Source organism: Marmota marmota, unplaced genomic scaffold (genome assembly GCF_001458135.2).
Source record: "Marmota marmota marmota unplaced genomic scaffold, marMar, whole genome shotgun sequence".
In the NCBI taxonomy this organism is placed as follows: domain Eukaryota; kingdom Metazoa; phylum Chordata; class Mammalia; order Rodentia; family Sciuridae; genus Marmota; species Marmota marmota.
In genome coordinates this window covers 33,738,845-33,752,882 of record NW_025999900.1, presented here as the reverse complement: position 1 = coordinate 33,752,882, position 14,038 = coordinate 33,738,845, and the positions used below count along the sequence as shown (strand labels likewise).

The following is a 14,038-nucleotide window of genomic DNA, read 5'->3' as shown; positions in this document are numbered from 1 at the left end:
CCATGGTGCTCTCCCCTTCCTTTCTGTCCCCTCATACAAGGAAGGAGGTAGAAAACTCACCATGAGACCCAGGACAACAGCCATCCAAAATTTCTCCTGGTGGTGCCCAGCTCCAACACTGGCAGAAAGGCAAGCCCCGGAAATACTGGAGTAGGTGGGAAGGAGCTGGGTCACAGCTTTGTGTGGGGTTTAGGAAGTTGTTGAGGGAGAAAGATGAGGGAAAAGCAGCAGGTAGGAGAACTGTGTCATTGGCTGCCTGGCACACAGACCCTGTGAATGAAGGCCAGTGAATAAAGAAGAAACCAGCCTTCCCACATGGCTAAGAGACATTTATTCAGTTCTGGGCACCTCCTCCAGGGTGATTCTAGACTCAGTTTCTGGACAGAAGATTAGTCCCATAGGTGCCTTAGTTTGTCTCCTGCAGTTGGTGTCTTTTCATGGTTTCCTTTATCCACTGTAGAAATCTGGAGACTTTGGTGTAGACACGAGGAGGTGTCCCATTTTTATTTCCATAAGAGACAATTCCTTGGGCCACATGGTTACACACAAGAGGGCCTCCAGAGTCCCCCTGTGAAGAGAGAAGAGGGAGGGCTGAGCCTGTATTCTCCTAGTTGGATCCTTCCTGCCATCTCAAGCCCTCTTGTAGACAAGGACGACCTGTAGGGTCTGCATTCAGAGGACTCTGCAGGACTCTAAGGGCCCTCAGCTGATATGTTCTGACTGTGGACATTGTTATTACTTCACCTCCCTCCCGGGGTCAGCCTCTGTCCTGATCCCCAGGTTCTGGGTCATCTTCCTATGAAAGTGTGAGGGTCCACTGTTGCATTGTTCAAGGTTGTGGAAGCAGGTGAGTGGCACAGACACCCGAATGGAGGATGAGCCCAGGGACCAGGGTGGGTGCCAGCACCGAGGAGCCACTTAGTGAGAGCAACTGCACACATAGGTGCACAGGTCTCTAATGCCTGTGAGCTGAGGCAGTGTGGAGCACTGCAAGCTCAGCTTTCCAGGCAGGCATCATTCAATGCAGGCCCTAGGTACTCCCAGCTGCTCCCTTCTTCTCTTTCCAGGGAGAAATCACAGCCAACTGGGTGAGGGAGGCTCATGCTGCCTGGTCTCCAGGCCCCAGATCTTCCCCCAAACACCCCTCTCCTCAGAGCCAAGAGAGACAGACACTCAATCTCACCTTAAAGGAAGCCTTGTTTTCCTTTGGATCTCCCGCACATATCTGGATGCTACTCTTGTAGTACTCTTTTAAGAATTCCTCGCGCTCGCACACCTGGTGCTTCTGTACTTTCAGCTTTACCTCCTGCAGTGTGTTGGAGCATTTGCCATTTGGGGACACTCTCCCCCAGCCAGCCACAAGACACACCTTCCCAGGCTTCACCTTGTCCTTGCCCCTGGGCAGCTTGATAGGCTGCACAGCTGCATTCAACTTGGCTTTTTTCTCTAGCTATGGGGGAGAAGAAAAAGTGTCCAGTTCAGACAAGGGCCTCTGGGCCTAGACACCATGATGGCCAGGGTGCAAGTGAGTAAAAGGGCAGGGTCATGGTGGGAGGGTAGCACCTGTACTAGGGAGGGCAGAGGCAGCTGGGAGGGGGACATACCTGCAATAACATGATGTCATTGTAGAAGTAATGATCGTCATAGTCTGGATGGGGGATGGTTCTTTTCACTGGGATGACCTGCTGGGTCTTCTCCAGATTCTTAATGTTGTGTGCCCCCAGGGTGACATTCATTGGCCTGCATAGAGAGTGCAGTGGTCATGGGTGATGTGGAGTCATAAAGAATACATCTAGGAGCTGTGAAGAGCAGGCTACAGCAGGGCAGGGCAGAGCTGTAGCTGAGGGGGAGCAGATAGGAGAGGAGACCTTGGGTTGAGTGACAGTGCCCTCTGTTTCTTATCAGTTGAGGAGATTTCTGAAGCCATAGGTTCTCAGGACTCAATCATGCCCAGGAAAACACATACAATTTTTTTTTTTTTAGTTTTCATTGTCATTTAAAAGCATGTTCCCAGCTCTTGATATGGCAGGCTTGGCCACTCTGGTCTTTCTTACTCAGTAGTGCCTCCAGAGTCACCTGCCTTGCTGTTCATAGGACTTGGCCCATCCTCTTTCTTTTTCACCCCTAAAGGCATCTCCTGCACATATTCTCCCAGGTGTCCATTTTTCTACTGAGAAAGAGGCAGAGGTCTCTGTGTAATATTTGCAGGAGGGTCTGGGCTATTTTCTGGTCCTCACCTTCCTAAGCAGTGAGCGGCCGTCAGCACAAAGTCTTCTCTTATCAGGAACCCACCACACTTCTTCCATACACCCTGAGCAACAAACTCAAGATAGGCCATGTAGGGGCGGGAGTGGGGTTTCGATTCATGTCCCCCGATGATCTCCCCTGAAGGAAAAGTCACCCTGCTTGTGTGCACCCACTGAATCCATCAGGTGGGCATCTGTTTCATGCCTCTAGATCCAGGGGGGACATTTGGGAACCTGGGATGATCTGAGTCTGGGCAGGGGCTGAGGAAGTGGGCCTCAACTTCCTCTTCTGAGAACGGGAAGGAAAGCAGGTGTTGGTCTATGAATTCTTCTTCCTTTCATAGGTGGAGTTCAGCATACATTTCTAGGGACAATCAAATCCCAGGGGAGCTTTCTGCTTCCAGCAATTTCTGAAGCCCTCCTGAGTGCTGTGATGCCTAGGACAGTGGCTGCTTGCTAATGGACAGGACTTCAGTTTACTCCAGATGTTGTTCAGTCCTATTTCCTAGGCCTGACGTGTAGCCCATGGGATGCACAAAAGAATGGCTCCAGTTTGTCTCTGGGTGAGGGTTGGTAGGGCAGTGCTGCTGGGGTTCTGGAAAGCAGAGAAATTAGTGTCTGCTACAGTGGCTCCTACTAGAAAACAGGGGAGTCACCAGAGGTCTGGGAAGAGAAACAGAGTTTGTGAAAGGGATGGAGTGGCTTGGGACCTGAGCAAAGGAAGTATTCTGAGGACAGTGATTCCATGATTTCTGGGGTCACCTGGGCTCTAGAGTTCTCTTCTAAGCAGTTGGCAAGGGGTGCACCTGTCTCACCCCAGACACAGGTGTCAGACTCACTCTGCCCCTTTCTAGGAGTATTGAACATTTTCTCCCTTCCACCCTCTGGGTGCACTTGTAGCCAAACCCCACTTTCCAGATGACCAGGATGGTGTCTAGACAGGGGACTGAATCCACTGGCTCTTCTCCAAATCAGACTCCTGCCCCCTATGTTCCTGTTGCTAGCTTACCCAGTGTCTCTCTTGGGGTTCTGCAGTGGGGCTGGAACTGGGATTCAGAAGGCTCTGGGTAGAAGGATGGATCGGGGGTGTGCAGAAGGGACAGGAATTCTGTGCCAGCTGTGGTTCAGGGTTGGACCTCTGAGAGAGGGGATGGTCACTCACCTGTCCTTGCCTTGGGAGGCAGAAAGAAGGCCAACAGGAGCAGGCGCAAATGTATCTTCCTAGGAGGGCTTGTGGAGCTTCCTTTTATTCTCTTTTAGTCCTCAGGGGCAGAAAAAGATGGAGTGGGTTCCTTGATCTTGTGTTTCTATTCTTAAGGTGCTTTATAATAGAAGGCTTTCTATGAAAGCTCCCTACCCTCACTGCCTGGCCTGATGACGTCTTTTGAGTGGTTGTGTGAGAATCAGGCAGTGACCACATCAGTACCCAGTGCTGATGACTCAGAGTGCCCCACCTATTCCAGCTCAGAATGGGAACCCAAGAGCATAAGGTGGAGACTGTAGGATGTAGTATTGGTCAGTGAAGCATTCTGGGTTCCCAGTGATACAACCATTCATGGTCTCCATGCCATGCTGCTAAGCTCAGTAGTGTAATTTTTGCAGCAGACATGCATTTAGCAGATGTGCCTCCATTTCTTATAGTAGGACCAAGCATGTTGGAGATGTGTCTCCTTTCCCTGACCTGGTAGAAGATGATCAGGGAACAGTTTTTGGAGTGCCATAGTAGAGTGAGGAATAGTCAGTAACAAGGCACATCTACCACCGTCTAATCCTACCTTGCAAATCGTTCATCATCATGGCTTCTTTCCAGGGCAGTTTTATACATCTCTCATTTAATTATCAAAACTCAGTGTGATAGAGTCCACCTCTCATCTCAATGTTTCAAGCAAAATTTTCACACTGAACATTCACTGGCCTAAATTAACAAGTTGCTAAGGCTCAAAGAGTTGAATCCTCTGATTGACCTCAGCCAGGTTACTCCTACTTCTCAGTAGACTGGGGTAGGTTCCACCCAAACCAATTGAACTAAGGATAAAAGAGGGCTGATATCCTAAAAGATAGTCAGGTCACTAATACAATGTGACATGAGAAAGCAAGCTGGGCAGCCAAATGACAATAATTGTCCTTTTAGTCCTCCGTATGTTTGGCCAGAGAGGGAAGCTCTTGACAGAAGTCTCACAGTAGACACTGGTAATGCCAATGTTCATACTCCACTGGAAGTGAAGGATTGCTTCTAGCTGAGCCCATTCTCAGGTCTGTTACAAGAACAACTAATTACTGTCCACCTTTGAAAGTGTGGAGCACACCTGGAGATGATCAGCATCACAGGGGCTTTTAAAGAATTACAACATGGGAGCTCACAGCAACAGTAACTGGAGATGGCTATGAAATTACTGCAGTGGATGAGGATGTGCTGCAGTTCATTCATGCAGTAAGATTTAATGCAGCTTATTCACTTTTTTTTTTGCCTTTCTCTCCACTGAATGGCATTGTGTATGATCTGTGATTATGTGTGTGAGTTTTGATAAATTTTAACTTTTATAATAGATTTATGCATATTTAATTATAGAAAATCATAAAATGCATTTATGACATACCCTTTTCTTAATTTTTCTCAATAGTCTAGGCTATAAAGTTCCTTTTTCTTTTTAAAAATTTTCACAAATCCATCCCGCCAAAGTCCACATCCAAGTGGACCTATCCAGTTCAAACCGATGTTGTTAAAGAGTTAACTATGTCTTGAAATTGTTAGATTCTGGTGAATTAAGATTCCATCTTTGTGTTCTCTGCATTTTACAATCTTTCTAGGCAGAACGTTAAGTTTCAAAATGAGTGATTCCAGTGTAGGCATCCTTCTTGTCAGTGGAAAACCATCTACATTTATTAAAAGCTTTGCTTTTAAACGAAACTTTATGTGCCCAACAGCAAGCATTTAAAAAATAAATTACCTGTCTGATTGTGGTTATTATGTGTCATTAAGTAAATTTAGAAAGTAGAAAGGAAAAGTAACACATATTTTCCTGTCTCCCACAGACATATGTTCAAAGTTAAGCAGTGTATTCTACTTGGGACAATACTGTACATGTAATGAAATTTCCTTTTATCCTCAAACCTACAGCTTAAACATTGTCTTAATGCTTAAAAAAAATCTGTTATTCTCAGGTACATGGGAGGCTGAGGCAGGAGGATTACAAGTTTTGAGGACAGCCTGGGCATTTTAGTGAGACTCTGTCTCAAAATAAACAGGATTGGAAGGGGGATCCAAGATGGCAGAATAGAGGGGGTACTGTTTCTGGCTGCTCTGTGGAATTAAACCAAGAAAATAGTCAGGCGGCATCTCCACAAGGCCTCACCTAGATGGAATACAACATCTCAGAGCATGTACCAGGACCCCTACACAGCGGATTTTTCATAGAATACATCAGATCTGTGACCAACTACATGTAAATCAGAGCCTCTATGTTCCAGTAAGACTCCAGACCCAAAGACAGCAGTTCTAGCGCACACATGGCACTCAAGTAGAGTAAAAGAAACACTTAATCAGCTGCGCATTGCTCCCACACAGGCCACAAGGCTGCAATCTAGCCATAGCACAAAACTATCCCAGCTCTCCCCACCTTACCAGACACCCCAGGGCTAGAGACAGACCGACTCCATCTCGGAAAACCCCTCTCGCCATTTTTTGGTGGGCGTGGCTATCAGTGGGGATTTCTGTTTTAACAGGTACCTGGTTCCCAACTTCCTCCCCCTCCCCCCTCCCCAGTTGTGATTACTCAGCACAGTGACTATCCAGTGCAAAAACCAGTAGCTGCTAAATGGGAATGGGAGCACTGGCTATCAGCACAGACCTCTATTTGAACCGGCACCTGGTTTCCCCCTTCCTCCCTCCCCAGAGGCCATTACTCAGCACAGTGACTACCCAGCTCAAAAACCTCTCTCAGCTGAATGGGAGCTGGAGCACAGTGCAACTAGGGTACCGCCCATCTGGTGCGAGCCCAGAGTGAGAAGTACCGCAGTTGAGACCTGATAAGCAAAGGAGGGAAGGGATCTAGTGACTTAAGAGTGGAAAACCTGAAGCAAATCAGAGAAACCAGGATTGGGAAGCTCCAGGCAGAAGAGGGAGAAAATAGAGGGAGGGGTGGGGGTGGGGGCTCAAATCCTCTCACCCTGGTTAAGACAACTCCACCTACTGGAAGAGAAGAGAAGCAGAAAGGAAATGGAATTCTAAGAGTTTTGTTTGCTGTTGTTGGTTTTTATTTACTTATTTAAAAATTTTTATTATTATTCTCTTTTCTTTTTCTTCTATCTCTCTTTTCCCTTTTTTTCTTTCCCCTTTTCTCTTCTTTCTTCTTCTTATACCCTCCAAACTTTACTATTTTAACAATCTTTAATTTTCTAAATACATATGTGTGTCTGTTTTTATGTACTCTACTGTCCTCCCATGTACTTGTCTACCTTAAATTACCTCCTATCTATTCCCCGGCCTCTAATCCTCTTCATTAGAGTTCTCCTTCAAATTTCCTAAGGTAAATTAACCCTCATATCTTTCCCACTTAGCATATTGTCCTATGCCCATCACCCAGTTCACTGTCTGCCACCAGAAAATTTTATGAAACTACTGATTATATTTTAAATAATAATTGAATCCAACATTTTTGGACATTTAGACTAAATAGAAATGTCTTAATAACAATAATTTGTTCATAGGTGATGTACTGATGATATTAGGATCTGTTAACATTGTCCTTCCCCACAAAGGAGGGATCTTGGAACAATACAAGAGCACTACAAATCTATAGAGTAAAAACAACAACACACCAGTCACATACAGCAGGGGAAAAAAAAATAAACACGAGCAACATGAAAAGACAAGGGAAGAAAGTACCACAAATAATTCAGGACAACACATCATTAGAACAATTGACAGCTACAGCAGAAAGAATTACAGAGAAAGACTTCAGGATATACATGAATAAATTGTTTTGGGGTCTCAAGAAAACATTAGACAACAAATACAGGCAGAAAAAGATCACTTTGACAATGAGCTACATAAACAAATCCAAGAAGCCAAAGATCAACTCAACAGGGAGATAGAGGTTATACAAAAAAACCAATCAGAAATCCTTGAAATGAAGAAAATATTAAACCAAATTAAAAACTCAAATGAGAGCATCACCAATAGAGTAGACCATCAATAATGAAGGACATCAATATTGAAGATAAATTATATCATATTGAAAAGAACGTAGACAGCACAGTGAAAGTGATAAGAAACCACAAGCAGAACATCCAAGAAATATGGGATAGCATAAAAAGACCAAATTTTTAAATTATGGGGAAGAGGAAGGCATAGAGGTCCAAATCAAAGGAATGAGCAAGCTGTTCAATGAAATAATATCAGAAGAGATATATTATTTCCTGCTTCAACAGTGCTTGGATAGAATCCGGCGCTTGACCCCCACCCCGGCTGGCTGCTCGGGCCGCAGTCCTTCACCCCCTCTTCACAGCGCCCTCGGACCACCCAAGGCCTTGGCTGCCACTCCAGCGCTGCACCTCTCCTCAGCCCCCACCATGACTACCATGTCCCCCTTGCAGGTGTACCAGAACTACCACCAGATCAACCTGGATCTCTGTGCCTCCTATGTCTGTCCATGTCTTACTACTTTGACCGTGATGATGTGGCTTTGAAGAGCTTTGCCAAATATTTTCTTCACCAATCTTATGAGGAGAGGGAACATGCCGAGAAACTGATGAAGCTGCAGAACAAAGGAGGTGGCCGAATTTTCCTTCAGGATATCAAGAAACCAGATCGTGATGACTGGGAGAGTGGGCTCAATGCAATGGAGTGTGCTTTGCACTCGGAGAAAAGTGTGAACAGTCACTTCTGGAACTGCACAAACTGGCCACTGACAAAAATGACCCCCACTTGTGTGACTTCATTGAGACTCATTACCTGAATGAGTAGGTGACATACATCAAAGAATTGAGTGACCATGTAACCAACTTGGGCAAGATGGGAGCCCCAGAATCTGGTATGGCAGAGTATTTCTTTGACAAGCATACCCTGGGAGAAAGTGATAATGAGAGCTAAACCTTAGGCTGATTTTCCCATAGCAGTGGAAGTGACTTACCTGGTCACCAAGGCAGTGCATGCATGTTGGGGTTACCTTTACCTTTTCTATAAGTTGTACCAAAACATCCACTTATGTTCTTTAATTTGTACCATTCCTTCAAATAAAGAAATTTGGTACCCCCCCAAAAAAAGTATTGTCAGAAAACTTTCCAGACATGAAGAATGAAACAGAAATCTATATCCAAGAAACCTACAGGACACCGAATGTACAAAATCACAATAGATCCACACCAAGACACATTATAATAAAAATGACCAACATACAGAATAAGGAGAGAATTTTAAAAGCCACAAGAGAAAGGAATCAGATTACATATAGGGGTAAACCAATTAGGATAACAGCAGATTTTTCAACACAGACCCTGAAAGCTAGAAGATACTGGAACAACATTTTTCAAGCTCTGAAAGATAATGGGTGCCAACCATGAATCTTGTATCCAACAACATTAAGCTTCAAATTCGAAGATGAAATAAAAACCTTCCACGATAAACAAAAGTTAAAAAAAATTATAGCTAGAAAACCGGCACTACAAAACATCCTTGACTAAATATTTCATGAAAAGGAAATGGAAAACAACAATGAAAACCAGCAGAGGGAAGTAGCACACTAAAGGAAAAACTAATCTAAGAGGAAAACCAAGTCAAATTAAAAAAGAGAAATAAACAAATATGGCTGGAAACAAAAACCATGTCTAATAGTAACCCTAAATGTTAATAGCTTAAACTCACCAATCAAAAGACATAGGCTAGCAGATTGGATTAAAAAAAAAAGATCCAACAATATGCTGCCTCCAGGATACTCATCTGCTAGGAAAAGACATACACAGACTGAAGGTGAAAGGTTGGGAAAAATCTACCACTCAGTGGATTATGGAAGCAAGCAAGGGTTTCCATCCTCATATCAAATAAAGTAGACTTCAAGCCAAAGTTAATCAAAAGGGATAAAGATGGACATTACATACTGCTCAAGGGAACCAAACACCAACAAGACATAACAATCGTAAATATATATGCCCCAAACAAAGGTGCAGCTATGTTCATCAAATAAACTTTTCTCAAATTCTAGAGTCAAATTGAGCACAACACAATAATCATGGGTGACTTTAACACACCTCTCTCACCACTGGATAGATCATCCAAAAAAAGTTGAATAAAGAAACTATAGAGCTCAATAACACAATTAATAACTTAGATTTAACTGACATATATAAAATATTTGAGTCAGCATCAAGCAGATACACTTTCTTCTCAGCAGTACATGGATCCTTCTCTAAAATAGACCATATACTATGTCACAAAGCAACTCTTAGCAAATACAAAAAAGTAGAGATAGTACCATGTATTTTATCAGATCATAATGGAATGAAATTGGAAATCAACAACAAAATAAAAAAGAAAACTTTATGCATTATATAGAGACTTAACGATATGCTACTGAATGAACAATGGGTTACAGAAGATATAAAGGAGGAGATTAAAAAATTCTGAGAGGTAGATGAGAACACAGACACAACATATTGAAATCTCTGGGATACTATGAAAGCAGTACTAAGAGGAAAATTCAGTGCATGGAGCTCATTCCTTAAAAGGAGAAAAAGTTAACAAATAAATGACCTCACACTACATCTCAAAGCCCTAGAAAAAGAAGAACAAATCAGCAGCAAAAGCAGTAGAAGTCAAGAAATAACTAAAATTAGAGGAGAAATCAATTACCTTGAAACAAAAGAAACAATTGAAAAAAATGACAAAACTAAAAGTTGGTTCTTTGAAAAAATAAATAAAATTAACAGACCCTTAGCCATGCTAATGAAGAGAAGGAGAGAGACAACTCCAATTACCAGCATATGTGGCAAAAAAGGAAATATCACAACAGACACTACAGAAATATAGAAGATAATTAAAAATTATTTTGAAACCTTATACTCCAAGAAAATAGAAGACATTGAAGGCATCAACAAATTTCTTAAGTCATATGATCTGCCTAGATTGAGTCAGGAAGATATACACAACTTAAACAGACCAATATTGAGCAAGGAAATAGAAGAAGCCATCAAAAGTTTACCAATGAAGAAAAGCCCAGGACCAGATGGATACACAGCTGAGTTCTTCGAGACCTTTAAAAAAGAACTAATACCAATACTCTTCAATTTATTTCAGGAAATAGAAAAAGAAGGAGCACTTCCAAACTCATTCTATGAGGCCAACATCACCCTGATTCCAAAACCAGAAAAAGACACTTCAAAGAAAGAAAACTTCAGACCAATATCTCTAATGAACATAGATGCAAAAATTCTCAATAAAATTCTGGCAAATAGAATACAAAAACACATCAAAAAGATTGTGCAGCATGCTCAAATGGGATTCATCCCAGGGATGCAAGGATGGTTCAATATATGGAAATCAATAAATGTAATTCATCACATCAATAGACTTAAAGATAAGAATCATATGATCATCTCTATAGATGCAGAAAAATCATTTGACAAAATACAGCACCCCTTTATGCTCAAGACACTAGAAAAACTAGGGATAACAGGAACATATCTCAATATCATAAAGGCTACCTACACTAAGCCTCAGGCCAACATCATTCTAAACAGAGAAAAATTGAAGGCATTCCCTCTAAAATCTGGAACAAGACAGGGATGCCCTCTTTCACCACTTCTATTTAACATAGTTCTTGAAACACTGGCCAGAGCAATTAGACGAAAGAAATTAAGGGGATATGTATAGGAAAAAAAAAGAAATTATCTCTATTTGTTGACAATATGATTCTATACCTAGAAGACCCCAAAAATTCCACCAGAAACTTCTAGAACTAGTAAATGAATTCAGCAAAGTATCAGGATATAAAATCAACAACCATAAATCAAAGGCATTTCTATATATCAGTGACAAATCCTCTGAGAAGGAAATGAGAAAACCACCCCATTCACAATGTCCTCAAAAAAAAAATAAGATACTTGGGAATCAACTTAACAAAAGAGGTGAAAGAACTATATGATGAAAACTGCAGAACCCTAAAGAAAGAAATAAAAGAATACCTTAGAAAATGGAAGGATCTACTTTGCTCTTGGATAGGCAGAATTAATATTATCAAAATGACCATACTACCAAAAGCACTATATAGATTTAATGCAATTCCAATCAAAATCTCAATGTCATTCCTCATAGAAATAGAAAAAGCAATCAAGAAATTCAACTGTAAAAATAAGAGACCCAAAATAGTTAAAGCAATCCTGAGCAGGAAGAGTGAAGCAGGTGGTATCACTATACCAGACCTTAAACTATACTTCAGAGCAATAGTAACAAAAACATAATAGTATTGGCACCAAAACAGACTGGTAGACCAATGATACAGCATAGAGGACACAGAGACTAATCCACAAAATTACAATTATCTTATATTAGACAAAGGTGCCAAAAACATGCTCTGGAGAAAAGATAGCATCTTCAATAAATGATGCTAGGAAAATTGGAAATCCATATGCAACAAAATGAAATTAAACCCCTATCTCTCACCATGCACAAAACTTAACTCAAAATGGATGAAGGACCTAGGAATTAAAACCAGAGACTCTGCATCTAATAGAAGAAAAATTAGGTCCTAATCGTCATCATGTGGGATTAGGCCCCAATTTCCTTAATAAGACTCCTATAGCGCAAAAATTAAAACCAAGAATCAATAAATGAGATGGAATCAAACTAAAAAGTTTCTTTTCAGAAAAAGAAACAGTCTGTGAGGCGAACAAAGAGCCTACCTCTACATCCTGGGAGCAAATTTTTACCTCACACATCAATTAGAGCACTAATCTCTAGGGTATATGAAGAACTCAAAAAGCTAAACACCAAAAAAGACAAATAACCCAATTAACAAATGGGCTAAGGACCTGAACAGACACTTCTCAGAAGAGGATATACAATCAATTAATAAACATATGAAAAAATTCTCATAAATTCTAGCAATCAGAAAAATGCAAATCAATACCACTCTAAGATATCATCTCACTCCAGTCAGAATGGCAGCTATTATGAAGACAAACAACAATAAGCATAGGAGAGGATGTGGGGAAAAAGATACCCTCATACATTGCTGGTGGGAATGCAAATTGGTGCAGCCAGTATCGAAAGCAGTATGGAGATTCCTTAGAAATCTGGGAATGGAACCACTTTTGACCCAGCTATCCCTCTCCTCGGACACTACACAAAGGACTTAAAAACAGCATACTACAGGGTCACAGCCACATCAATGTTTATAGCAGCCCAATTAACAAGAGCTAAACTGTGGAGCCAACCTAGATGCCCTTCAGTGGATGAATGGATAAAAAAATGTGGTATATATACACAATGGAATTTTATTTAGCATTAAAAAAGAACAAAACCATGGCATTTGCAGGTAAATGGATGGTGTTGGAGAAGATAATGCTAAGTGAAGTCATCCAATCCCAAGAAAACAAATACTGAATGTTTTCTCTGATATAGGGAGGTTGACTCATAGTGGGATTGGGAGGGAGAGCATGGGAAGAATAGATGAATTCAAGATAGGGAAGAGGGGTGGGAGGGAAAGGGAGGAGGTAGGGGAGTAACAAGGATGGTGGAATATGATGGTCATCATCATACAAACTACATGTATGAAGACTTGAATTGGATGTCAACACACTTTATATACAAAGAGAAATATAAAAAGTGTGGTATATATGTGTAATAAGAATTGTAATGTAAAAAAAATAGCGTTACCATAGATTAGGTAGAGGGAAGTGAAAGGAGGGGAAGGCAGGGGATATGGGGATAAGAAAAATAGTAGAATGAAACATCCATTATTGTGACTGTATGACCAATGTGATTCTACAATACGTAAATTCAGATAAATGAAATTATATCCCATCTATGTATGAAACATCAAAGTATATAAGTGCATTCTACTGCCATGTATAACTAATTAGTACAAGTAAAAAAAATAAACAGTGCTAGAGATGTAGCTCATTGGTAGAGTCTGTGCACATGCAGGGCCCTGAGTTCAATCCCTAATAGTGGAAAAAAAAAAACAGTTAATATTTCCATAGTATCTTTTTCCTAGTTGTTAAAAATTTATATGCATTTAATTCTTAATGTTGTAAGATTTATAAATAGCTTAAGCAAATGAATTAAAATTACCTGATTTCTTACCATACATTGATAATTACCTTTAATGTCTTCTATGATCTAACACATTTTTTCTCATGTAATATCTTCATTTTTTAATTCAAAAATGTATTATGCTAAGCATTGGTATGGCCTATTTAAAAACCATTTAGGTTTGGATCTGGAGGTGTACCTTAGTGGTACAGTGTTTGCCTAGCATGTATGAAGCCCTGACTTTGATTCCCAGCACTGCAGAAAAATAAATAAATATTGAGGTGAAATTAATATAATATACAAATTAATCACTTAAAAGTGTACAATTTCAACCTGCACATTACAAGCAACAATGAATGTTGGCGAGGATGTGGGGGAAAAGGTACACTCATACATTACTGGTGGGACTGCAAACTGGTGCAACCATTATGGAAAGTGGTGTGAATATTTCTCAGAAAACTGGAAATGGAATCACCTTTGACTCGGCCATCCTTGGTTTATACAAAGGGCTTAAAATCAGAATACTACAGCAATGCAGCCACAT

The 14,038-nt window shown here is 41.1% G+C and overlaps 1 protein-coding gene and 1 pseudogene across 1 annotated transcript; one reads left to right on the top strand and one right to left on the bottom strand.

The window, feature by feature from the left end:
• Positions 1 to 308: 308 nt before the first annotated feature.
• On the bottom strand, positions 309 to 4,071 carry LOC107143878 (granzyme B-like). Its single transcript, XM_048798444.1, has 6 exons — positions 4,022 to 4,071; positions 3,409 to 3,467; positions 2,238 to 2,385; positions 1,605 to 1,740; positions 1,184 to 1,450; positions 309 to 568 (listed from the first exon to the last, which is right to left on the bottom strand). Exons 1-6 carry the CDS (start codon positions 4,069 to 4,071, stop codon positions 407 to 409), a joined length of 822 nt encoding a protein of 273 aa, XP_048654401.1. The 3' UTR covers positions 309 to 406.
• Positions 4,072 to 7,443: 3,372 nt separating this feature from the next.
• Positions 7,444 to 12,953, top strand: LOC107143867 (annotated as a pseudogene).
• Positions 12,954 to 14,038: the final 1,085 nt, after the last annotated feature.

Excerpts from the sequence above, each read along its gene's own strand:
- LOC107143878 (XM_048798444.1), bottom strand. The coding sequence starts at position 4,071 with ATGTATAAAACTGCCCTGGAAAGAAGCCATGATGATGAACGATTTGCA. Across the intron at positions 2,386-3,408 it reads GCCTCCCAAGGCAAGGACAG|GGGAGATCATCGGGGGACAT; the intron begins GTGAGTGACCAT and ends CTTTTCCTTCAG. Across the intron at positions 1,451-1,604 it reads ATGACATCATGTTATTGCAG|CTAGAGAAAAAAGCCAAGTT; the intron begins GTATGTCCCCCT and ends TCTCCCCCATAG.